The 26,843-nt window shown below is 44.1% G+C and overlaps 1 protein-coding gene across 1 annotated transcript in view; it reads right to left on the reverse strand.

Moving 5' to 3' along the window:
• LOC145402811 (valine--tRNA ligase-like) overlaps nucleotides 1-26,843 on the reverse strand; it is an 87,314-nt gene that overhangs the window by 21,671 nt on the left and 38,800 nt on the right. The window contains exons 10-13 of the mRNA XM_080274710.1: nucleotides 26,233-26,340; nucleotides 23,385-23,511; nucleotides 19,753-19,900; nucleotides 11,380-11,530 (exon numbers count right to left, since the gene is read on the reverse strand). Coding sequence (XP_080130836.1) covers nucleotides 11,380-11,530; nucleotides 19,753-19,900; nucleotides 23,385-23,511; nucleotides 26,233-26,340 — 534 coding nt within the window. The remainder of the gene's footprint in view (nucleotides 1-11,379; nucleotides 11,531-19,752; nucleotides 19,901-23,384; nucleotides 23,512-26,232; nucleotides 26,341-26,843) is intronic.

Genomic DNA, 26,843 nt, shown 5'->3' on the forward strand with positions numbered 1-26,843 from the left:
AGCAAGTTTGTTTCATGATGAAATCAGTTCCTTATTATTTATTGAAAGTTTTTGTGTGTGTATTTATTATCATGAAAAAGTCTCAATCACAGGAAAAAAATTGTTATAGTGGAAAGTATTTTTGATTATGGATAGTACATGAATAACTATTTTGTTCACAATACAGTACAGCACACCCTCATTATCGACGGGGGTTAGGTACCTAAGATACCCGTCGATGCCTAAAACCGTCGATACCGATTTTCGTCTGGTCAGGTACCCTTTGTTTATATATTTTAGTATCCCTTCAATCACTCGTATGTAATATGCAATTTAGTTTTAGTGTTTCTTAGAAATAAATTGTTAGGCAATTGAAAAACTGAATATCATAATAAAACTACTTATATTAAGTACAGAATTATGGAAAAAATAGCATAATCTCTGATGTTGATGCATAGTGGTCGTACACTGGACCTCAACTTGTAATGGCTGCTGTATCGTCACTTCTCTCTCCACTTACACCTAATGCCATCTAAAAATAAAAGGCGAAACCAGCAGTTGTAGCCATCCACACGTTTACATAACCGAGTGTGTAAAAAAAAAAAAAAAAAAAAAAAAAAGCAGCAGCAGTGGTGGTCATTCATACGTTCTAATAGCTAAGAGTGTGAGGCAAATGTTACGTTAGATCACCTGTTCGCACCGATCATCACAACACACGCGTGGTGCTGCTAGCTCTTACCAGAGAGACCACGCTCTCCTATTTACTTTCATTCTCAAGCGCTTCCTTTCATTCTTGATATTCCATTTCTCCCAGACCTAAATTTTCACGACTGTATGGCAGTTTATGCTATCAAAGATGAATCTTAGCCTAGCTTTCGCTAGGATCTTCTTTTAGGAAAATTCAACTCTCCTTATGCTCGTATATTTCATATTTAATCTCTGCTTAACTTTTGCAAGAAATATCCTTTATTGACAAAAAATCCAACTCGTCTTTAACATTATAACAAATGATACAGGAGCATGGGTTTTATCATATGTCCTGCTGCATTACCACACAACAGCACAGACACACGATCTTTTGCTGCTTTAAAGCCTGGCGCACTTTTCTCCTCCTTCGAAATGTACGTTCTTTTAGGCATTTTCTTCCACCACTGGCCTGTTTCGTCCGCATTAAACACTTGTTCAGGCCTGTACCCTTTCTCCCTTATAAGTTCAGCAAAGTCACGTGGGTATGATTCTCCTGCTATCTGATCTGCTGAAGCTGCTTCACCAGTCATCCTAATGTTATGTAGGCCATACCTTTTCTTAATATTCTCGAACCAGCCCTTGCTGGCTGCAAAATTTCTTTTGCCTAGAAGCACCAACATTACTAGGCTTATCACCATCGTCATTACTTTCATCACCATCATCACTATTTTCACCTGCCTCACTTTCATCACCATTATCTTCACCAACACCACTGCTTTCACCAGCAAACTGAGCATAGAGTTGTTTTGCTTTGTTTCTGATGAACTGGGAGTCTAGCGGCACGTGTCGACGGTTTAAGTCCTCAATCCAAATATTCAGTGCCTTTTCCATTTTCAGCAAGGCATCATCTCTCACATGCATCGTTACTTATCTGATCCTGGTGTGCACGAAGCCAGAACATCTTTAATGTCTTTTTCTCTCCGTTTTATGCCACGAACACTGGACTCATTCATGCCATACTCGCGACCAACCACTGCATAGCTCATTCCACTTCTAAGTTTTTGTAATATTTTGTTCTTTACTTCCAAGGTAAGTACTTTCCTTGCTCTCTTAGCTGCCTTATTTCCATTTGGAGTGTTACAAGGGCGCTTCGGAGCCATGATGATCGCGAAAGCACGATAGATGTGGCCGAACACGATATGAGAACAACAGACAAACGTGTACTGATGCTGTTGTTTGTTGGATCAGCGGGAACATGCCGCGAGCAGCCAGAGACACCTGGCGGGATGGCGCGCAAACTTGCTAGGAGGTGCCAATACAATTCTTTATTTTTTTATTTTTTAAATAATAATCATTTAACTCCCAGGAGAAAAAAAAAACGTTGATAATCAAATCCGTCAATAAAAAAAACATCGATAATGACGGTGTATTGTAATCACTCTAATATCCGGATGCCCAATATCCGAACATCCCCACTAACCGGACATAATCGTCCTGGGATCCAATATTCCCAAAATGGTCTGCCCCCCCCCCAAAATTCCCGCCCGTAATTTGAACTTGCCGTGCGTGGTGCGGGAGAGCATTGTTGTGGCGCGTCATTCCTCTGACGTCCGATAGAGCGCCGCTGCATCCTCCCCACTTTCCGCCTGTCTCTCGCCGTGAGTGCACGCTCGTCGTTATGGCTGCCCACGTGATCGCTTTTGTGGTGGTGCCATACCTGCTGCAGGCACTCCTGCTGCTCTCAGGCCTCCTCTTAGTGTGTGTGATGATGGCCCTGCCACCTGAGAAAAAGAAGAGAGTGGTGTTGACTCTGGAGAAGAAACGGGAGATATTGGAGAAAGTAGATGCGGGGTGGTCTTCTTCCCGCATTCTCCGCGAGTTTAACCTGGCCCAATCTACTTTGTTCGATATTAAGAGATCCCGAGACAAACTTATGCAGTACACGGCTGACTTCTTGTCAAGAAGCAAATGCAATGTGTTGAGGAAGGTAATGTTTACCCCCAAGTTTGCATAAATCGACCGATCCACGTTGATTTGGTATCAACAACAACGTGCTGCTGGTGTGATGGTACGTGGAACGGAGCTGAAGGCTGCTGCTGAGAAGTTCGCCAGGCTTCACGACGCCCTAGACTTCAAGGCATCCGAGGGTTGGCTCTTTGCGTTCAAGTTACGGCATGGCCTTACCAACCGTAAAGCTCATGGCGAAGCTTTGGACGCTAACGAGGATTGAGTTGACGAGTTTCGGCACAAGGTGAAGGGCTTGATTGACAGGGAGGGCCTCACTCTCGGTCAAGTCTACAACGCAGACGAAACTGGTCTATTCTATCACTTGCTGCCAACGAACACTCTAGCCGAGGAGACAGAGAAGCGTGTACCTGGCCGCAAGCTCTCCAAGGAACGGATATCTGCTTTGTGTTGTGCCAATGCTAACGGCATGCATCGGCTTAAGCCCGTTGTTGTTGGCCGCACAAAGCAGCCTCGGTGTCTTCGTGGGGTGATGGATGTCCTTCCTGTTGTCTGGTACCATTCTTTGAAGGCATGGTTTACAGCTGTGATCTTCAAAGACTGGTTCCACCGCCACTTTGTCAAGGAGGTCATCAGTTACCAGACGAAGACACTGGGAATCCCGCACGACCAGGTAAAGGCCCTTCTTCTCCTCGACAATGCACCTGCCCACCCTTGCGACAAGGACTTGGTTGCTGAGGATGGCTGTATTAGGTGCATGTTTCTGCCACCTAATACGACTGCTGTCATCCAACCAATGGACCAAGGAGTGATCGTGGCAACAAAGCGCCTATACCGAAGGAAGTTGCTGGACGAGGTGATGGTTGTTCTCGAGGACGAGGACGAGCGCAGGGAGGGACAGGACACACGAGGCAAGCGGACTTTGGAAAACCTTCGCTGCTACAGCATCAAGTCTGCGCTGTACAACTGGGCTAGTGCATGGAAGGAAGTCCCTGCGAAGACTCTGGAAAATGGTTGGTCTCGTCTGCTTCTCGGAACGTATGTGGAGTACGATTTTCTAGGGTTTGACATGGATGACTTCCATGCATGGCTGCGTACGCACGGCGACGATGTTGATGTGGACGATGTTCGTGAGTGGTTGGATGATGACGAGGGCGATCCTGGGTATCAGACATTGTCTGATATCGAGATCGCGTCTTCAGTTGCAGGTGTCAGTACCGAACTTGAAGATTCCGACGACGAAGGCAACGATGATGTGGACTCCTCTCAGCAGGACACTACTCCAGCCACCCCCAAGCTGAGCGCATTCCGGGAACATCTAGAGTTCGTCCTAGACTACCTGGAACACCCAGACTGCGACAGGGAGATGGGGCCCTTGGGAATTGTGGAGGAAGTGCGTGCTTTCAGGCAGCGCATCATCAATCGTCAGAATCATCGGTCATTGCGTCAATCAACCATTGACAGTTTTTTCAGGCCCGTGACCCCCGCTGTGCCCAGCCCTGGCTCCACTCCGTTGCCTCCCCAAGACAGGCCCTCATGCTCCGAGCCACAGCCCAGCACATCAGCCACGGTGGAGTCACCGCTCAACGTGAGTTTCCGGCTGTCTTCAGAGTCGTCTGCAGTGGGTACGCCATCACCACGACCCAGCGACGCACCCCTAGGTCACCTGCCAGTGATACTCTCGGACTCTGACAGTGAATAAACAGCAAGACCTTCTCCACTAGACCACACGGGAATTTAGAGTGTTGTGCAGTGAAAAAAATAGTGTGTTAAGGATTTACAGTTGTGAGAGAAAAGACTCAATTGGAACAAAATTTAACATAAATAGACTTGTCTGTTTTGGCTTTGGAAAATTATTAGAAGAATGGGAAAAGTTAAAGTGCAGAGTGCAACACTTAATAAGTTACAATGGAGCATTAGTTAGACAAGAGTGCGCACTGTGAAGAGAACGGACTTCTGTGTGCGATTGACTAAGTTCAGTGCAAGACTTCAGGAACAGTGTACTGGAAGTGCTTCAGGAAATCCATCTTACTGTCAGAGTCCGAGAGGAGGCGGTTATTCATCGAGGTGGCCATGGACTTGCTGTAAGTAGGCAGAATGTTTCATACTGTACTTTTTTCCATACTATACTTACCTCATTTCACTCTTTAATGTCCTTTATTGGTGTGAATAGGGTGTTAGGAGCTATGCATGTGCAGTAGGAAGGTGTTTTTCTGAGTTAGGCTAGGTTAGGGTCCATAAGTACCAGTCCAGGAGCCAGTCACCAGAATGTTTAATATTGTATGAACCTACTTCTAAACCCTCATTTTATTTTTTTTTGCATTTATTTCAGTCATTTATGTGCCTTATTAGTGTGATTTGGGTCTTAAATAGGTGCTATGCATGTCCAGAGGGAGTTGTATAGGTGTTTCTCTGAGTTAGGGTCCATAAGTACAAGTCCGGAAGCTGGGGCCCAATATCCGGACAGGACCACTATCCGGACCTGCCTATGGCTCTATTATATCGGATATTGGAGTGATTACTATTATTATAATTTTTTTTTTATGTAGCTGTGGTAGACTAGTAGTGGTAGTAGTTGTAGTAGTAGCAGTGGTGGTAGTTGTACTAGTAGTAGTTGTAGTGGTAGTTGTATTGATAGTAGTAGTTGTAGTTGTAGCAGTAATAGCAAAGGGTATAGAGAAAGATAAGAGAGGACAGTCGCGTGAGTCTCTACGGGAAAAGTGTAACTCGGGGAACGATGGCGCCACCCGACAGCGTTGTAGTAGTAGTAATAGTGGTGGTAGTTGTAGTAGTAGTTGTAGTAGTGGTAGTTGTAGCAGTAATAGCAAAGAGTATTGAGAAAGATAAGAGAGGACAGTAGCGTGAGTCTCTACGGGAAAAGTGTAACTCGGGGAACAGTGGCGCCGCCCGACGGCGGGTGCGGAAACTGTGATAGCAGTCATTTGTGCTGGCTCACACCATACCAGTGTTTATGGCAAATGTTAGCACTTATGTGGATTGTAACAATGTCTTAAGCTCCACTGTAGCCTATATACAGTATATAAAACGATGCACTAATTTGGAAATCTTACTAAATATTGTGCAGGAAAAAATTAGTAAATAAATTCAAATGAGAGCAGTGCTCATCACTAACAGCTCATACCTCTTGACTTGACACACTGGCCTGTGTGGTTTACATCTTCATTTAAAACTCCTGGCACTAAATCAAGTGTCATTCAAAAGGCTGAGACATAGGGAGTAAATAAATGAGATATATCAGGCCAGTCTATTAAGAAACTGAAACCCTACATTGCAAGTAAATAATAACAATACTGAATCTGGAGCAGCATTAGTATGATTTTAAGAAAATATCTGTTCTGTCTGCATGTACAGCTATGAATGCAAACAGAGGGAGCATATATATGTTCCCCAGTTCTACATCCTAACTTAACCTACCCTAACCTGTCCTTCTGACCTAACTTAACCAAACCTTATTTACTTAACCTACTAACCTAATCTAATCTATCCTTGGGAACATAAGGATTACCCCCAAAGACAGAGAGAGAGGGAGAATGATAAAGCAAAGGGAGAAAGGGAGGGTCACCAGTAAATTATCAGAAAAGATAAATATAATAGTGATGAACATATACCAGTAGCTGAAGATTATCTCTTGGTTCAAATTATTCTGTTAAATATTTCAACCTCTCCATGTTAACAATCATGGAATAATGATAATGTCTATCTATCTATCTATTGCCAGATGCCATAATCCCTTAAGGGGTGGCCATTTGACTCTGAGTTATTTGTTTTACAGGGAGGGGCACTAACTCTCCACCAACCCACTTGTTGACACGTAGGGAGCACATATGGTTTGGTTATATGGTCACCACCCAGCATTGTAAATGGCTTCTTGGATTACAGGAAACCTATAAAGGAAAGAAAAGCATAAGAAGTGACAGGAAAGATGGGAGAAATAGGAAGAGAGGAGGGCAGGCACAGAAAAATAATGATAAAGGCTAAGGAAGAAGTAGGCAGCACTACATCAAGTGAGTGGATGATGGGTGCCACCACCTGTCAATGTTAATATTAATCAGAGCACTTTTGCTGCAAATGAGGAATTATTGTACCAACAATGTTTTTTTATTTTTTTTTTTATTTATTTTTTTTTTTAATAGAGAAAATAACCACAACTTTTTGGTGGGAGGTGTAATGCCAGCCCTTATAAAAATATATACAGGGTTGGTGGCTATAAACCAGTGGTTTAAACGAAGCATTCTTTTTTTTTTTTTTTAACCAATTTTTTTTTCCTCTCTCTCTCTCTCTCTCTCTCTCTCTCTCTCTCTCTCTCTCTCTCTCTCTCTCTCTCTCTCTCTCTCTCTCTCTCTCTCTCCTCTCCTCTCCTCTGACTAAATTTAATAAATTTTCGATCGCAAAAGTAAAAGAGGTCTTCCGTGTTTTACTAAACCATAACTTAGTGATTTGAAAGCATGTGAGACAAGTGTAGCTGGCTGATAAAAGCATGTGAGACAAATGTAGCTGGCTGATAAAAGCATGTGAGACAAATGTAGCTGGCTGATAAAAGCATGTGAGACAAATGTAGCTGGCTGATAAAAGCCTGCTTTTAGACTAAATCAGGAACCGTATTTTCACTTTTTTATGTCAAAGTTCATGAACTGGATGCCTTCGAAGTGCTCAGCACAAAAAACACAACTTCTAAACAGAGACTCAGATGTTCTCCCCAGGAGATCTGCCCTCCTCGAATTCTGGACCCATCTTGACCTCTAAGTTTACAACACTCAGTAACCATAGCAGTTTATAGATAAAACACTGAGAAATTCCATAGCATGTGCAACATAAAAAGAACCTGATACCCTAGAACAACACTCAGTAACCACTTGTAATGTCTAGATAAATCACGGTGAATTAAATACCAAAGCAACAATGAGAGAATAACCAACCAGATCAACATTTCTGTTAATTTCACCAGCGTGAACTTAGCTAAGATGTGATTGTCAATATATCGCTCACCTTTCCTTGTCCTTTGGGAATCGGAAAAAAGATAATCCCGGCCTTCTTAGCCTAGAATGTCTGCAGTGAATAGCAGCACAGAACTGACTGCCCGACATGATGTTTACATTCTGCTGCTCTGTTTCCATGCCCGCTGCTTGGGGCGCCACTGTCACCCAGAGTTACATGGGGATGGTGCAACTGTTCTCTCTTATCTTTCTCTATACTCTTTGGTAATAGCAGTAGTAGTATTTGTAGTAGTTGTTGTGATACCCAGACTTCTAGTGGCACAGCGGTGCTAGAATGGTGACAGTGCAAGCCAAACATACAGCTGTGTGTGTGGCAGTGGTAGTGAAGCAGTGGTGAGGCGAGCAAGGGCACACGCCTGTACCCGAGGCAGCCTGCCTCAAGGTCATTGTTATGGTTACCAGACTCACAGCAGCACTACTGCCACATTTTTAAAAAATGTACATGGAAGTGGTGTTTGTGGAGGACGCAGTCTTCTGGAAGTGTCATTATTGTGGAGGGCTAGTATAAGCCTTAGTCATGTCACCGCACATCTGCCACACATACGGGACCGGGCAAAAAAACAACAAAAATGCCCCCTTTCCCCACTAACTTTCTCTGACTACATGTCTTCCCAGACAATTTGGGGCCGTCAGCTTGAAGTCGAAGGACTGGTGAGTATTATGACACTTAGTTTTTTATTTTTGATTATTAGCTGAGATATGAAGGTTTAAAAATAGATAATTTCCTCAGGAATGCCCAGCTGAGAGAAGGCTGACAGGAATTTATGCCAGACACAATGGGTTAAAATACTAATGGTTGTTGTCAGTGTATCACAATGTGTAAGAAAATCATATGATGGGTGCCAAGGAGACAAATGGCATTGTGATTTCTACATTACCTAGTGGATAAAGTTTTGAGACCTTGATTCGAAGATTGTCTACTGCCATGAATTATTCATTATACACATGAAGCTATAGGTGTTAGACTATATTTGAGGGGGGGAGAGAGAGATTGAAGGGTGGACGAGGATCAGGTGTACCAACTCTTATCATGTATTCACGGCTTCTGTGCCAGTGATAGCTGTAAAGGGTATCAAAGCATGGGGTGCCGATTATTATTTTAGTGGGTGTACGTATCTACAGTACCATCATCATCATCATCATTCATTATCTAATCCTGTGTTGCCCCATGAGAAGTGTTGGAACCCAAGGCTAGGCAAGTTGGTCCTGACGTTTAACCCCTGAAAGACAGGCATCGTAATGTTTTGACACGCTCAGGATGGGCATAATTGGCGGGTGCTATATGGTGGGGGATTTGTGGGGGAGGGAGGTGTGGAGGGGTGTGGGGGTTGTGGGGTGGTGTGGGGATGGAGACTGGGTGCTTTGGGGAGGTGGGGGATGGTGGTGGTAATTGGGGGGTTGGGAGGGGGGTGGGGGAGAAAGGTGGGGGTGGCAGTGGATGTGGAAGGGGTGAGGTTTGAAGGGAGTGGGGGGTTTGGGGGGTATGGGGTTGGGGTGGAGGAGGGTAGGGGGTTGGGGGTGGTGGTGGTAGGGAGTTGGGGGTGGTGGTGGTAGGGGGAGGTGGGTAGTGGGGGGATGGTGGTGGGAGTGGGGGTGGTAGGGAAGTGGTTGGGGGGATTGGGGATTGTGGGGGCCATGGGGGATGGGGGTGAGGGTAGGGGTGGTGGGAGGGTGGGGGTTAGGGGTGGTAGGGGGATGTGGAGGGTATTGGGGATTTGGGGGTGGGGTGGTGGGGCATCATGAGGGAAGGGTGGGGGGTGAAGGTGGGGGTTGGTGGCGGGTGGTGGTGTGGGTGTGGTGGTAGGGAGTTGGGGTGGGTTTGGGGGGGTGAGGGAGGCGTAACCGCATATGTGGACACCCGTCTTTTTGGCCCTAGTACCCTTGAACAGCATATACGCACATCCGTCTTTTAGGGGTTAAGATGAGAGTGACCAGTCTCACTCATCCCTGAGTGGCATTATGTGAGCAATAAACCCCAACCACCCCATGGGTATAAACCTGCCCAGGCTCAATCCGAATGAAGAACCTTAATTACCCACTAAACCACCAGGTGCCATAATTTGCTTATATGGTTACCACCTGCTGTAGTATATGGTTTCCTGGTGTACAGGAAACCAATTGACTTGTCACTCAGTGTACAGCCACCTGTAGATGGAAGGAAGAGGAAAGAAAGACAGAAGAGGAAGGAAGGAAGGAAAAAAGGATCATCCTTACCTATTTTTTTTTTCCAATAAGGATGGAGTGAGGAGGAATCCAAAAACTAAGCACAGATTGAAGAACCCTCACTAGTATGACTAGAGAAATGAGCCAAAGAATCCTTCAATCATCATGCAAGTTCCCTAAATTCTGGCTCCATCTCCCAAGCCTAACCAGCTGCAAATATTTTTGCTGTATTTTTCTTTATAGATGCATTTCTTATATATTCCCTATGTAGAGTCTTGTCATGTGCTCCTCTGTACATATGACACTTCACCCAACCAACTTACTCCATAGCCAATTCCCCAATTTCATCAGCCTCCACACCCCTATCTATCTATCTATCTTTTGCCAGACACCTTAATCCCATACGGGGTGGCCACAAACAAATCACCTCCACGTTGCCGTCCCCCCCCGCCCCCCCCATTTCACTGCCCTGCTCCCAACTCACCCCCCCCCTCTCTCATATACCTCTCCATCCCTCCAGCTCATCCTCGGCCTCCCCCTCCCTCTCCCCCCTTCCACCTCACTCACATACACTCTCCTCATCAGTCTCTCACCCACCATCCTCTCCACATGGCCAAACCACCTGTGTGTTCCTGCTAACGCTTCCTATCACATCCACATCCTCACCACAACACTCCTTTATATCCTCATTTGTCAGCCTGTCTCTCCATGTGACTGCACAGGCTCCTTTTAAATAACTCATTTCCACTGCTCTCATTCTTGACTTGTGTCTTTCCAACAACGTCCAAGCTTCACTTCCATATATTAGAACTGGTATCACAATACTGTCATCTAGTAACTTTTTCACTTCCATGCTCACTTCCCTGTTTCTTATCACTGCTTTCAAGGAACCAGCAACCTTTCTTCCTTGTTGTACCCTTTCAAGCACTTCACCCTCCAAACTTCCATCCTTACTCATTACACTCCCCAAGTACTTAAACGTACTCACATTTTCCATTTCCTCACCATCCAACCTCACTATACATTCACTGACTTCACCTCTCTCAAAGACCATCACTTTACTCCTCCCAATATTCACTTTTAGATTCCGTTTCTTACACACTCTCCCAGACTCAGCCACCAAGCCTTGCAGCTCCCTTTCGTCTTCACCTAACAACACAGTATCATATGCAAACAACAGTACAGGGAGTTTCCAAACACTGCTCTCTCTCACTAGGGCCACACCAACATCCACTGCCCTACCTTGTACCTCTTTTATTACCCCATCCATGTACAGATTGAACAACCATGGAGACATGACACGTCCCTGTTTCACTCACCATATCTGCATCACCTCTTCCTCTTTTTCCTACCCAAGGATAAGGTGATGCTGGGTCTAGAGAGCAAGAAAAAACCCGATTCATGGAGACCTACTAAACAGTATGCCTAAATATATGGACTACATCTCATTCACTCATCATTCAGAGCCTCAGAATCCTTACTGTCACAGGCATAACCATTCACACTTATGCACATCACCTCATCTACCACACACTCAAAACAATCCAACCTAATCTCTACCTACACTCACCAGGTAAACATCACACAGGTTGTAATACCAGAAGTCCGTAAATGCAGCTGTCACCAGGTGGAGGTCATAGGCTTCAAAATGTCTACTGGCACTATGAACCAGGACAGAAAGACGACTCAGGATCCAGCGGTCCATCAGTGCAAGCTCATCCCTGGAAATTGATTGAGTAATATATTATAAAGCAGACAACATGGTGATAATGGTATAATGGAAAGAGGGGGGGAAAAATATATATACAGCCCGGTCTTGCCATACAATAGGGCTGTGTCAAGTGAAAACTTATCGCATAGCAAGACTGATATATTGTGGGTTCAGTGGGGTTAGGGAGGACAACCTCGACCGTGAAACCTAATATCTATTAAAACCTTAACCTTTTAGGCGTGCCTCGGCTCCCCTCAGTAGCACCATGCAGAAGAAATACTGAAGATGATGATGAAATGTAAATGAAAACAAAGAAGAATGGAAAGGAGAGAAGGGATTACCAATTAAAACTCTCCTAAACTAAATACTTCTGTCTAGAGATGGCAAGAACATAATAATAATCAAAATGGCACGGTTTACACTTTGGATGTGGTTGGCATTTCATATTTAATTTAGGCTAACATCAGACAATTTTGTTCATTATCATCAACAAAGAGAAATCCTATTATTCAAAAGCTTCAAAAACTGTCCTAAGTAATTTCCTCCCTGCTATTGGCATTTTATTTTTTTAAACTTGATAGCTACATACAGTATTACAGCAGAACCTCAATATATTGGATTAATTTGAGGCTCAAGCCAGTCCAAAAAAAAAAGAAAAATTCCGATAAAAGCAACATCTGGATTTCCCCCTGCTAACCCAGAATTTTTCCCATACAGTATGTCTGACATTAGTCCAGATCGCACCAACAGTTTTTCACTGTAACGTCATCAACTGTTCCCACAACCATTGCAGTATTGTAATGTATTATACATTCACTACAATAATCAAATGGTATAGTATATACAATGGGCTCGCCTACTGCGCGAGCTCAGAGTGCGGAAAGCTCATTGTGCGCGAGTGACCAAAAATCATAACCAAAACCTTGAATGTGCGAGTTTACCTCACAGAACGCAAGGTAGAAGCGAGGAGTGGCTCAAAAACGCCATTTCCCATTAGTATGCAACCCCCACCCCCCAACACAACGTGCCAATAGTGACCTAGAGGCTGGTGGGGAAGGTGCTCAAGAGGAGTCTACAGTAAGATCTAGCCAATAACAACTTTGACAATAACGTTTTCGGCAATAACAATAAGTTAGAATAGATACCCAGTTTTTATAATAATGACGGTTATTTCGCAAATACCAAGTTGGTATACTGCCAATACATCCATAACTAGATGAGGAATGAAACAGACAAGCAAGAAGAGATGAAGGAAATTGCCGAAAATGTGAGCAGTAGCAAGGAGGAGAGGGAAGATCCTCCCCTCACCACCTCCCCTGATTCTCCCACTGCTGTCCCCTCCTCCACTGCCCCATCTGACTCACCAGCTGCCTGCCCCTCCACCTCCACAGCCCCACCTGACTCACCTGCTTCACCTAGCATACCTGCATCCCCCACCATAATGACTGTTGCTGCATTCTAGAAGAAATGTAACATTCGACAGGCCGTAAATTTCTTCATCAAAGCCTGGAATAATACAACATTAGCAACCGATAAACAAGCATGGTGTGACTGGAGTGGCAGCAGGGGCACTCTTAAGTGTGTTGCCACACCTAGGAATCCCTGTTATTTAAGTTCATCAGGCCTGTTGTCTACTGTTGTTAAGGTGACTGCCCATATTTTTGTTGTTGTAGCTATATCTGTAGTACAATGTCTGGAAAATCTTACCTTTATTATGTCTCTAAGGGCCCAAAAATGTCCAGGTATGAGGGGGGTACCACCCATATATTATTTTTCCCATAAGACTATGTATTCCCAGTGAGCGATTTCACACTGCACGAGGGCCAGGACTGCCAATCTCTCGTGCACTGTGTGAGCCCACTGTATATATGTACTGTACACTGATAAACATGTCTTTTACTTTATTGTGGTGTACATAGCTGAAGTGGTCCATTAGTGGAGTCCGTACAGTCGAGATGATTGTGCTGGAGAGGAAGGTGATGCACATAATAAACTTAATGGGACTTACAGTAAACCATTACACCACTTTTCTAAGTTTTTAGCATTTAGAGAATACAGTAATCCCTTTAAGACCCGGATGCCCAAGTCCTGGACATTTTGGGCTCGGGTCTTTGGCCACCAAAAATGGCCAAAAATCGTAAAGATGAAAAGAAGAAAAAAAAAAAAGCCAATATGTGTTCATCCCTACTTTAATTTTGCCGCGCAGTGATGAACAGCTGTGTTTTGGCGCATGGTTACTCTGATGACCGTTAGAGCGCCCCTGCATTCCTCCCCAATTCCCGCCAAACCACCATTGTGACTGTGTGCTTATCGCCATGGCTGCCCACAGCTTGTTTTTGTGAATAAACAGTGAATAAACTGCAATACCTCGCCACTAGACCACATGGGAATTTAGTGTTGTGCAGTGTTACGAAATAAGAATTCAGAGTGCAAAGGATTAAGTGCAGAGTGCAACACTGGCATGGCGCAAGTAAGAACAGAATGTGCAGTGTTAAACAAATATAATTCACAGTGCAGAGGATTAAGTGCAGCACAATACTGTATTACTTTACGTGTTTCAAGTGTACCTTTACCACTGTCAGAGCCATAGAGGAGGCGGGTTAATCTTCATGACGGCCATTGACGTGTAGTAAGTACTCTGTGCACTGCTATATATTTTCCATACTCACTTCTAATTTCTCATTCTCTGGTTCCTTTTCATTTATTTCATGGTTTTTGTCCCTTATTTGTGTGAATAGGGTCTTAAATAGGTGCTGTGCAGGTCTGGTAGGGAATTAGGTGGTTTTCAAAGTTAGGTTGGGTTAGGGTGCATAAGTGCCTGTCCAGGGGGCATTTTCCCAAGTCCCGGACATGCCTTTGGCTCTGTTACGTCAGATCTTGGAGGGATTACTGTTCTGTACTTTATTGTTACAACATAATTTTAAGCACTTCAGATACTGTACTGTACGATTTATACACCTTATTATTTACGGTCTTAAAAATGCCTTGCACCACGTCAAGCATTTTATATGGTAGGTGGGGGTGCTTACCATTCACTTGCTCAATGTCATGCTGCTTTCAGGTGTCTGCCCTTCCCTCTCCTCCATCCTTCTTTCCTTCCATCCTCCTCTGTCTTTCTTTCCTTCATTCTTTCCCCATCCTCCTGCCTACAGGTGACTTTACACTCCCTCTTCTTTCTTTCCTTTATTCTTTCTTCCTTCTGCCTGTGGGTGACTCTACAGTACACTGAGTGACAAACCAAATGGTTTCTTGTACACTAGGAAACCATTCACTATGCTAGGCGATAACCATCCATCCATCCATCATCCAATCCTACGGTGCCCCATGAGGAGCATTGGAGCCCGGGGCTAGGCAAGTTGGTCCTGGCATTTAAGATGAGAGTGATCAGCCTCACTCATCCCTGAGTGGCATTACATGAGCAGTAAACCCCAAACACCCCCTGGATATAAACCTTCACTGGCTCAATCTGACTGGAGTGCTGTTATTACCCACTAAACCACCAGGCACCAAAATTTGGTTATATGGTTACCACCCAGCATAGTAAATAGTTTCTTGGTGTACAAGAAACCATTTGGCTTGTCACTCAGTGTAGAGTCACCCACAGGCAGAGGGAAGAGGAAAGAATGAAGGAAAAAGACGGAAGAGGAGTATAAAGTCACCCACATGCAAAAGAAAGAGGAAAGAATGAAGGAAACAAAGACAGAAGAGGATGGATGAAAAGAAGGATAGAGGAGAGGAAAGAGCAGACACCTGAGAGCAGCAATATATCGAGTGAGTGGATGGTGAACGCCCCCACCTACCACATATGACCAAATTTTGGGACCTAGTGGTTTAGTGGGTAAGTATGGCACTCCAATGGGGATAAGCCGGTGAAGGTTTATATCCGAGTAGTGGTTGGGGTTTATTGCTCATGTAATGCCACTCAGGGATGAGTGAGGCCGGTTACTCTCATCTTAAATGTCAGGACCAACTTGCCTAGCCCCAGGTTCCTATACCTCTCATAGGACAACACAGGATGGGATGATGAATGAATGAACAAACAAAAGATGTTCACTTTGCCTGTACAGGCAAGTCACAATTAATGAGCAATTGCTTAGCGAGAATTTGCTAATACGAGGTTTTGGGATGTGCACCACTGCCTGTTTAATGAGCAGGTAAAAACCTGCACTTATGAGAATCGAGACAAGGGTCGCACCGCAGCTGTCCGCCGTGTTTACCTCAACGGCTAGGAAACGAGCCACATGCTAGCCTTGCAAGCCTCTTCCCGTCTTATTTTTGTAAATGTTCCTCCAGCCAAGCTTGCCCAGTTAAGATCAGTCTTGAAGTGTGCTTTTTTCTGTGCTTAGTATTACTGTATCACCATGTCTTCTAAGCATTCCATTGTGGCCCCTAGTGCTCCCAATGCACATGCTCAGCGCTCTATCTCTGTCGCCCAGAAACTGGAGATAATTAGGAAGCACGGTAGTGGCGTGTGCATGGCAGAGCTTTGCTGTACCTACGAGCTCTCATCCTCGACTGTGTGCACCATCCTGAAGAACAAGCAGAAAATTACTGATCTGGCTGCTTTATCCAGTGTTGCTATGAGTGCTACCCAGACCTGCGCCTATGATTGTGTGATGGAGAAAATGGAGAGGCTGTTGCTAGTCTGGGTGGAGGACCAGACCCAAGCCCACATGCCACTCCAAGGCCCTGTTTCAAGCCAAAGCAATGAAAGTGTGGGAGAGGTGCAAGAAAGAGTATGATGCAAGTGTTGTAGGTAGTGCAGGTAGTGGGAGTGATGTGACCACTGACGGCGGCGTGTCAAGTGCTGACCCTAGTGGTGGTGCTAGCTCTGGGGATAGTGGTGGTACAGGTCCCAGCCAGGCCCGTGGCAAGCCCTCACCTGTTAGTGACACCTTCTCGGCCAGTGATGGATGGTTTGGACGTTTTAAGAGGCGTGCAAACCTCCATAATATCAGCATTCAAGGCAAGGCGGCGAGAGCTGATATGGACGCAGCCAAGGCATTCCCCAAGCAGCTGCGGAAGATCATCGAAGAGGGCGGGTACAATGCGAGGCAGGTCTCTAACCTGGTGAGACTGGCCTCTTCTGGAAGAAGATGCCTTCCTGCACGTACATCTCGTGGGAGGAGAGGTCAGCGCCTAGCTTCAAGGCCAGTAAGGATCACCTAAGTCTGCTTCTCGGAGGCAATGCTGCAGGGGATGCATGGCTGAAACCTCTCCTGGTGTACTACTCCCAACACCCAAGGGCGCTGCATGGCATATATCTCTATAGCCTCCCTGTTGTTTGGCGGGCAAACAAGAAGGCCTGGGTGACAAGGATCTTGTTCCTGAAGTACCTGATGAATACTTTGTGCCCTTCCTGAAGAAGTACTGTGACAAGAACAACCTGGCAAACAGGTGTTTCCTCATCCTGGATAACGCCCCGGGCCACCCGACAACCATCGAGGAAGTGTTTCCGAATGTAAAAGTGGTGTTTCTCCCACCTAACACCAGTGCCTTATGCAACCCATGGACCAGAGTGTAACTGCCTCCTTTAAGACATATTACACCAGGAGGTGTATGCGGAAACTTGGGATGTTGGGAAGTCTGTCAAAGAATTCTGGAAGGTGTACAACATTAAGGAAGCCGTCCTCAGCATTAAGGAATCCTGGGAGGAGGTGAAGGAGGGGAAACTGAACAGAGTGTGAAGTCGATGTGGCCCGAGTGTGTGAACTCATTCCGTGGCTTTCCGGCTGAGCCGGTGGCTGATGTACAGAACAACATCGTTGCCCTCGCACAGACCTCCGGCTTTGACAAGGTTAACCAGCAGGACGTGGAGGAGCTCCTGCAGTCCCACTCACAGGAGCTGACAGAGAATGACCTCTCCCAGCTCAATGAACACCGAGAGCAGGAGGCGGTGGAGGAGGATAAGCTGCCTGAGGTTAAGGAGCTAACCACAAAGTTCCTTAGTGACATCATCAACAAAGTGATAGGACTGGCAGATGATATGCTGGACACAGACCCTTTTGTTAACCGGGCTATGAACTTGAAGACAGGGATAGTGAAGCTGCTGTTGGAGTATGAGAAGTTGCTCCATCAGAAGAAGTCAAAAGCATCCCAGACCACCATCAGTAGTTTCTTCAAGAAGAAACCTCACCCCTTGACTAGCACATCAACGTTGGAGACAGGACCCAGTATGAGCAAGGCAATTCCCTGGACTCTATTCAGCTTCCCTACACCTCCTCCCTCCAAGCCTTCAGCATCCCGCACCCCACAGCCACCAGCACCCTCATCACCGTCACCGCCTCAAGGGGAGAAGGAAGATTTCCATGGGTTCAAGAGCCTCCTCTCATCTCCATCATCGAAGGCAGAGGTGGAGGAGTTGGGTCTTTGATTCTCCCACCACCCTCCCACCACTGCACCCTCTCAGGCCTCGGATAGAAGAAACGAGCCAGCCGAGCAGTGGTAGAGCACAGCTGGCATACGTCACGGAAGGCACTCGAACCCAAATAAGACATCCAGTTGCTTGTTGAATATGTTTTTCTTCTATTTTCTAATGTTGTTAGGTGTATTACCCTCTTGTATTAACCCCCTATTCCAGCTGAAAATGATTAGAAAGTCGGTTTTGGTGGTTTTGGGGGAGGTTGCTCAGAGGCCTTGCCCCCCAACCCTATTTTTCCCATAAGTTCTTCATTTCGTTTAACGAGAATTCAGCTAATGAGCAAAATCCTTGCTCCCAGTTAACTCGTAAGATCAGGACCTGCCTGTATACATCATCATCATCATTACCACCATCTTCATCATTATCGTCACCATCATCTTCATCATTATTATTACCATCATCTTCATCATCATCACCAGCAGCACCAAAAGCACGAGGGCAGGAGAAGCCATTTTGTAATTCGTAGGGGGTAAAATTGCGAGATGGTAAGAGCGTCTAGGAGTATACCTACCACAGGAGCACAGTGAGTCGGGCTGAGTTGAGGCCTGGGTCGAGAGTTCAGGCCAGTGTTGCCAACCCCCAAAGACCTCTCTGCCCTACACAGACACTAATATTACCCTACATTTCCCATCATTACCCTATGGCTCAGGATGAAAATATTACTGTACTAGATGGTACTGTTTTTATTTATATGCCGGTATGTAGCAACAACAATAATATGTGGTTTCTCTTGTTTAGTGCAGGACTTGGGCCTTAGCAGCTGATGCCCTGTTGGCTGCCAGATTCATGAGAAGCATTTTTTATAATGATGGGTGACTTATTACTTATCGCTAAAGCACTTTTTCTATGGATATAGTAGACTCTAAAGGATAATAGAGAATTTCTAAAAGGCAGGGGTTAAGATTATTCTACCCTAACTGAATCACCACACATTGTCACTAAATTCTCGTGGTTTAAGCTAAATTGTAGTGGTATAAACCTAACCTATCCTAACCTAATCCATTTCTACTGAACCACCAAACCTAATTGCTAAATTCTAACTGCCATAATCCTAACGATTCCCTTTTTTTAAATGAGTATTTTTTTTTTAGCATATTCCCTTTCCATACACCATATTATATATTTTTTGCTGCAAAATAAGTATCACTCATACAAAAAGTTTGTAATTACCCTACATTTTGCTAAGATATTGTAAACTTACCCTGCTGCCCCACAGACCAGGAACTGAGGCTGAATTACCCTATGGTTGGTAACACTGAGGTAGGGAGTGATGCTGCCAGCTCACCACTTACCAACACAAGACCACACAAACTGCGCGGACAATACTCTGACACAGAGTACTGTACTTTCTCCGGTCAAGACTGAAGTCACATTTTTCGGAATATATTCTGAAATATCAGACAATAGTCTGACCGGCTCCTGAACTCCTATAAAACCGAATTCCGGTGTAGTGAAGTCCAATATATTGAGGTTTTAATATACTTTCTGTTACCATCTCTTTTCCATTCCAAGAGAAGTATTCTTTTCTTCTTAACTGCAACTTCTACACTCTCATCCTACCACCATGTTGCCATAAATCTTGGTGGGCCCCTTGTCCATCCTGACACCGAGTCAGTAACTCTCAAGAAGTTGTTCTCGAGAGCCCTGTACTTCTCATTAACAATGCTGCCTACAGCTCCCTACTCGGCCACCACTCTACTAGTTCTTGTCCATCCCAGTGTTAATGCTGTCGAGTTATCTAGTGCCTGCAATAAAAACAAGACATCATTGCAATGAGGGGTTAAAGAACTATTACAATGAGTAGCACACACCTCTGCTGGGGGAGTACAAGGGAGGTGACGCGTGACTTATCCTGGGTCCGTTTAAGTGCAGACACCAGGAACCTCACTGTCTGCCAGATCTTGTTACACAGGAACCGATTCTGTTCTGCTCGAGTAATGTCAACACTCAGCAGCTGATCTGTGATGATGGAGATAGATGAAGGGTACAGCCATGAGGGAGGCAGAGAGATGCAAGGTAGAGTCAAGTACAGCATATATAGAAAGAGAAGTAAAGAACTGTCATGCTGGGGAAAGATGAGATGCAGGACACAGTTACGAGGGAGACAGAGATGCAGGGTGCTGTCATAGGAGAGTGGAAGGAACAGTCATGAGGGAGACAGACACATATTGAGTGTAGTATCTGAGAAAGAAAAATAAGAAAAATCAGTACCAACTTCTGTGGTCAGTTAAATGTTTTGTTTCATAACACTGCTCCAATACTCGAGCAAACAAGCCTACAGCCCAACTAGCAGCAAAGTAACAGATCATACTGAATGTTTATCATATTCAGCTGCCTTATTATTATTATGTGGTAGGTTGGGGCACTCACCATCCACTTAATTGATATAGCACAGCACTTAGAGGCTTGTGGGGAAAGTGCTCAAGAGGAGTATACAGCAAGATCTCGCCAATAACTACTTCAACAATAACACTTTTGGCAGTAATGATAAGGTAGAATAGATGTCCGGTTTGTATAATAACGTTTGAATTCACTTGAATAACAGTTATTTCACAAATGCCAAGTTGTTGTACTGCAAATACGTCCATAACGAGATGAGGAATGAAACAAACAAACAAGAAGAGATGAAGGAAATCGCCAAAAATGTGAGCAGTAGCGAGGAGGAGATGAAGGATCCTCCCCTCACCACGTCCCCTGACTCGCCTGCCACTGTCCCCTCCACCTCCACTGCACCACCTGCCTCACCTGGCATACCTGCAACCCCCACCATAATGACTGTTGCTGCATTCTGAATTTCTGGAAGAAATATAACGTTCAGCAGGCCGTAAATTTCTTTGTCAAAGCCCGGAATACAACATAGGCAACCGTTAAACATGCGTCGTGTGACCTGGGCGGCGGGGGCACTCTAAGTGTGTTGCTGCGCCCCAGAACCCCTGCTATTTAAGTCCATCAGGCCTGTTTTATACTGTTTTTAAGGTGACTGACCATATTTTTGTTATTTTACTTGTATCTGTAGTATATGTCTTAAAAACTTTCCCTTGATTATATCTCTAAGGTTAAAAAAATGTCAAGGTTTGAGGGGGTCCCACCCATATGTTATTTTTCCCACAAGATTATGTATTCAAAGTACGCGAAATCACAGTGCGTGAGTTCATGGACTGCCCATCCACTCGCACACTGTGCAAGCCCACTGTATATAATATTGAACAACCGTGGGGATATCACACAGCCTTGTCACACGCCCACACTGATTGTGAACCATTCACATACAGTAGATGCCCACATGCCTCACTACCATCACAAGCTGCTAGGTGCCGTCATCACCTAGCAGCTTACCATCTACACCGTACATGCGCAAAACCTTCCACAATCCCTCTCTGTCTACTTTTTCATATGCTTCTTCTAGATCCATAAATGCCATAAACACCTTTTAGTCCGTCTCAGAAGCCTTCTCCACCATCTGTCTTACTGCAAATATTTGATCCACACATCCACTGCCACTTGTAAAGCCACCCTGTTCATCATTCACCAGGACTTTGATATCTCTCTTACTTTCTCTATAATAATTCTTCTATATACCTTCCCTACAACACTCAATAAACTTATGCCATGATAATTCTTGCACTCACTTTGCTTACCTTTATTTTTGTACAGGGGTACAATCACAGCTTTCTTCCACTCTGCTGGCACAGTTTCACTCATCCATGCCTTCTTACACATCTCCGACAAGCACTTCATTCCGCTCTCTCCACTACACCTGATCATCTCTGCATACACCTCATCAACCTCCGCTGCTTTCCCATTTTTCAGACGCATCACAGTTTCCTTCACTTGTGTGAGTGTCACGTTTCCTGGCACTGCATTCCTTCTCTGCACACCCCCAAAACCAATCATGTTTACAATGGCTCTGCTCTCTCTATTCCCATTCATCAGGCTTTCAAAATATTTACTCCATCTGGTCCTCACTTCATCCCCATTGGTTAATAATCTACTTGCAATTTACATGTGATACCTTTGTCCCACATTTGTCATGCTCATCATCATCATGACAAGTCGTCAGAGTTCATCCACCAAAACTTCAGGGACAGTGGTGAGTTAACTTTGAATTTAATGAGTATGGTCATAAGAAGTTGGGGTAAATATGTAGCTGATGAATTTCCCACACTCGTGTGGATGTGTGCAAGAAGCACTCGGTCGCAGAAGTCTATGGAAGTCACCAGGTACATATTTACCCTAACTTAGTACAGCCATACCCAGTCAAAACTTATTTGTTATTAAACTTTTTTATACAGTAGGTCTGTTACTATTTGTGTGATATTTTATGCTGCTTTTAGGTCCCAGATATGGTTTATTAGGTGCAGTATGTGCACACTTGCTCACAGGGGGTGATTTGCAACTGTAGAGGCATTTACGGAAGGGAGCACCAAACATTATCGGGGGTCTGTGTCTCCTAACCCCCGCGAATGTGGAGGGTCGCCTGTACATTAATTTGCATCTGTGTGTTTGAATATGAGTTTCAAATGCACAACTTCCTTTCCCAATACATATCCTTCAGTTGCTTCCCATTATCATTTTCTCCTAGTACTCCATTATAACATTACAACCCATTATGTCATCCTCAAGACCAGTGCCTACTCTTCCATTCATATCGTCCATTACGATCACTTTATAGCTACTGGGCATTTCGCCCACTGCTTCATCCAGCTAATCCCAAAACCTGTCTTTCTCTCTCACTCCTGCCATCACATGGTGCATATGCTACAATCACAGCCACTTTCACTTCTCAAACTTGAACTGGTGGTTTACTGGGTAGTTAAGGCACTCCAATCAGACTGAGCCTGGGCACGTTTATATCCAAGGAGTGGTTGGGGTTTACTGCTCACATAATTCCATTCAGGGATGAGTGAGGCTGGTCACCCTTATCTTAAATGCCAGGACCAACTTGCCTAGCCCTGGGCTCCTATGCTCCTCACTGGACAACACGGGATTAGATGGTGAATGAATGATTACATGCATAAAAACCACTCTAGCAAAATGTAGAATAGCTAAATTCTGTGTTTATTATGATCAAGATCTCTAAACACACTGCTTTTACCAGCTGGCAGGAAAGAAGATAGGTAAAAAAAAATTACAAAAGCTGTCTTCCAAGTTCTCTGTGTAGTTTGATACTAGACAGTTTTTATCTCACTGTCTGCCTTTTCTCTTCCACTCATATTCTCCCTCCTCTCTATCTACTCCCTCTTCTGTTTCTCTTTCACTACTCACAGTATCCCTCCTCTCTGCCTGCTGCCTCTCTCTCTCTCTCCTCCAATCTTCCCAGTATCCTTCCTCTTCTCCAGTCCTCCCAGTCTCCCTCCTCTCTCTACCCAGTCCTTCCATCTCCCTCCTCCTCTACCATTTCTTTTCCTTTTCCATTTCTCTCACCCTCTCCCTCAGTTCTCACTCTTAAAGTTGGTGGAGCATAGAGTGAAGCGCAGAGCATCAGCACCGCATTCTGGAATAGCTGCCAACATCTGAGAACCACCAGTCTTCAGTAGCTCTTGCCCTGATCCCGAGTGTATCTTCAGTTCCTGGAGTGACAATAATGTAAAACTGTAAGGTTATGAGTGCACATACTGGCAGGAAAGGGAGCTGGTATGATTTATATGTAAAGATTCTGAGTTTGTAAGATGATACAAGGTGCAGTGGTAAGGAAGTGATATGAAGAAGAGTAAGGAGGAGGTGGTGTGGTAAGGAAGTGATATGAAAAGGAGCTGGTATGAAGAAGGGTTAATAATCTGGTCTTTTGTTTCTCAAAAGCAGCAGTTATTCCTTTGGGAATTCACTAGCGCTCAACACCTAAATTATTTTTACAGTTACGAGAATTGACATCTTTCATGTATAACACAAGCAACGTCATATATATATGAAAGTGGCAATAATTAAACCCTATGATCATCCATCATAGTACCTCTCTCAAGGTCATAACATTTTGGAAAAAGAAAGGCTTTCAGCTGTCTCTCACAGGATTCAGCAGAAGAGTTGTCTTATGGACAATGGCAATCTATTATATAACCTAGGGGCTCTATACACAAAAGAATGATCAGAGAAAGATGACTGGTGAATGGCTCCAGGCTCATTAAGACGCAAGGAGTCATCTTCACTGCGTAACATCACACCCAGGCGTGCCGATGGGAGTTTTAACAATTCAGCAAGATACTTTGGTTCACCAAACTTAAGAACCTCGAATGTAATAAGACAGTGTAAATTCAATTCTAACCTGTACTGGTAACCAATGCAACTCAATTAGGAACGGGATAGTAGAGGTTCTCGGGGGGGGAGACCAAATATAAGCCGTGCTGCCCTGTTCAACACAGACTGAACTTTTGTTGGTACAGTATATTATTTGGAAGACCAGTCCACAATGAATTACAACAATTAACACGAGACCAGACCACTGCATGGACCAATGTTAAGAGGCAATGTCTGACAACCTGATTAATATGTTCTTTGTGATTTAACTTTGAATTAAAATAAACACCCGGATTTCAAAAAGAACTGACTGGCCGAAGCTGTGACATGCCAATGGTCAAAGCCAGGGCATTATCGGTGTCGTCACCTCTTCTGTTTCCTCTGATGATGATGATCTCAGTTTTACCATTATTCAGCTTAAGTTTCCTATTAGCCATCCAAATCATAATATCAGACATTGGAGATTCAAGCTTAGTCTTAGCATCGTTGATATCTGACATCTTAACATAGGGCTGGGAATTGTAAGCATAAAAATGATAGGACACATCGTAAGCATCAAGTAAAGACGATAAACTACTTGTGTAGATAGTAAATAGAATTGGACCCAAAACTGATCCTTGAGGGACTTCGAACAGAAGGGGAGCAGAATCAGAGCTAGCATAATCAACAATCACTCTCTGAGATCTGTTCGACAGATACAACTTAAGAAGCAAAAGAGCACTATCACGAACGCCATAAAAATACATATCATCCAACAATAGCTTGTGCTCTACTGTATCAAAAGCTGCAGACAGATCCAACAGAACTAGGAGAGAGGACATCCCACTACAGTTGTTTGCCACCAAGTCACTATGAATCCTTGTTAGTGCAGTTTCAGTTGAGTGGTATTTTCTGTATGCTGACTGGACAACAGGAACAACTCTTTTGTGTTCGGGTAGTGGTAAGAGTTGATTGAGTATAGCCTGCTCAGTAATCTTGGATATGAAAGACATGTTAGAGACTGGACGATAAATTGTTATGCTCTCGACATCAAGGCCAGGTTTCTATATTTGGGGCCTAAGCAAAGCACATTTCTCAGACTGCACAAAATTACTTTATAAGAAGCATCTATTTATTATGTTGCAGATAAATTCTGCAGCATGCTCGTACACATCAGGCAGTTGTGACGTTACACGGGTCGAGTGGGCAAAATGTTTTATTAAGTTCTCTTATGTAACATTTGACTTTGTTTACATCCAACAGATGAAACGTTGAAAGCAAATGATTCCCAATGCACCATGAGTGGAAGTCAACTGAGTATGCTTCACCAGGAGAACTGTTGTCTAAATCACTTCTTATGCAAGATATCTTAGTTGTAAAAAATGAAGCAAAAGCAGAAGCCAACTGTTTCTAAAGTGTTGGGTGTATAGGATGACTGAAAGTGGAACTTGTAAGGATGTGGTGGATGGTGAAGTTGGTAAGGTTCTGGGTATACAGTATATGGTATATTAACTCCTGGTGTTATAATAATAACAATAAGAGTTATGATTACTTAAGAGGGAAGTATTAAGGGTAGTTTATAAGGTTTTAGGTGTGTCTTGTTCTCAGATAATCAAACACAGGAGTTGTACAAGACGGGACGAAGAGGAAGTGTTGGTACGAGTTCATGTGATGTTTCCAAGTTCTATGAGATGAGAAGATGAGTTTATGAGGTTTTGTCTGTGACTTCTTACAAGAGATAAGAAGAGACTGCTTGTGTAAACTAATACAGTATATATATATATTTTTAAATAAAAACTAGCTCTGTTAAGCCTTTTTAGCTAGTTTTACTGACTATATGAGGTATTTGTAGAGATGTTATTTGTGTGCCCAGAAAAGATCAACTGAGTATTCAGTATGAATGAATTGTGGGATGTCTATCAAGGGAAGTGGTAGGTTCCAGCAATGACACTAATGCTTACAGAGTTATGATTATGGAGTTTATAATTATAAACAATGATGATAAAGATGATGATGGCAAAGATAAGGTGATGGTGATAAAGATGTTATGTTTTCTTCACAAAAGAGTAACAGTGGTGGACCTCTAATGCAGCCCCGTTGATGACATGAAGTGGGTCGACAATGTTCCCTCTCGATTTTGACATCTTGTGACCATCAGCATCACAGATCAGACCATGCAGTAACACTGTCTGCAATAAAACAACACAATGCACAAACATTCAAAATGACTGCCTAAATGCTTACTCCAACCCTGACAAGGCTCCATGAAACCTTGGAAGTGTAACCTGAACTTACACCTACAGTACTCAGGGTCAAACAATGGTACGGTATGTGAAGAAAGTACTGTACAGTCCTACACAGGGTCAATTTGAAAGCACTATCCCATACATGGGCCTCTAAGTCTGACATACAGTAACTCTCTTGTTAAGGTATATAAACTGTCAAAGACAACTGTGTCTGAAACACACCTGTTCAAGCATTTTTCTATCATGAAAAATGTAGGGATGCAAGTTGCTATGCTAAAACTTGTACCTTATGTTCTGAACTATGACAGCCTAGTCTTGGGTCCTCTACATCCAGTGGGGGGACATCATGGGCCTAGCCATTAAAATTTTTTGTTGTTCACATACCTACTCCTATTCTGCGTATTCATCTATCTATAGCACTATTGATGCCTTGCTTCCTCCTACAA

This window comes from Coenobita brevimanus, chromosome 59 (genome assembly GCF_032717465.1).
Source record: "Coenobita brevimanus isolate Jiangsu-jjx chromosome 59, ASM3271746v2, whole genome shotgun sequence".
Classification (NCBI taxonomy): Eukaryota; Metazoa; Arthropoda; class Malacostraca; order Decapoda; family Coenobitidae; genus Coenobita; species Coenobita brevimanus.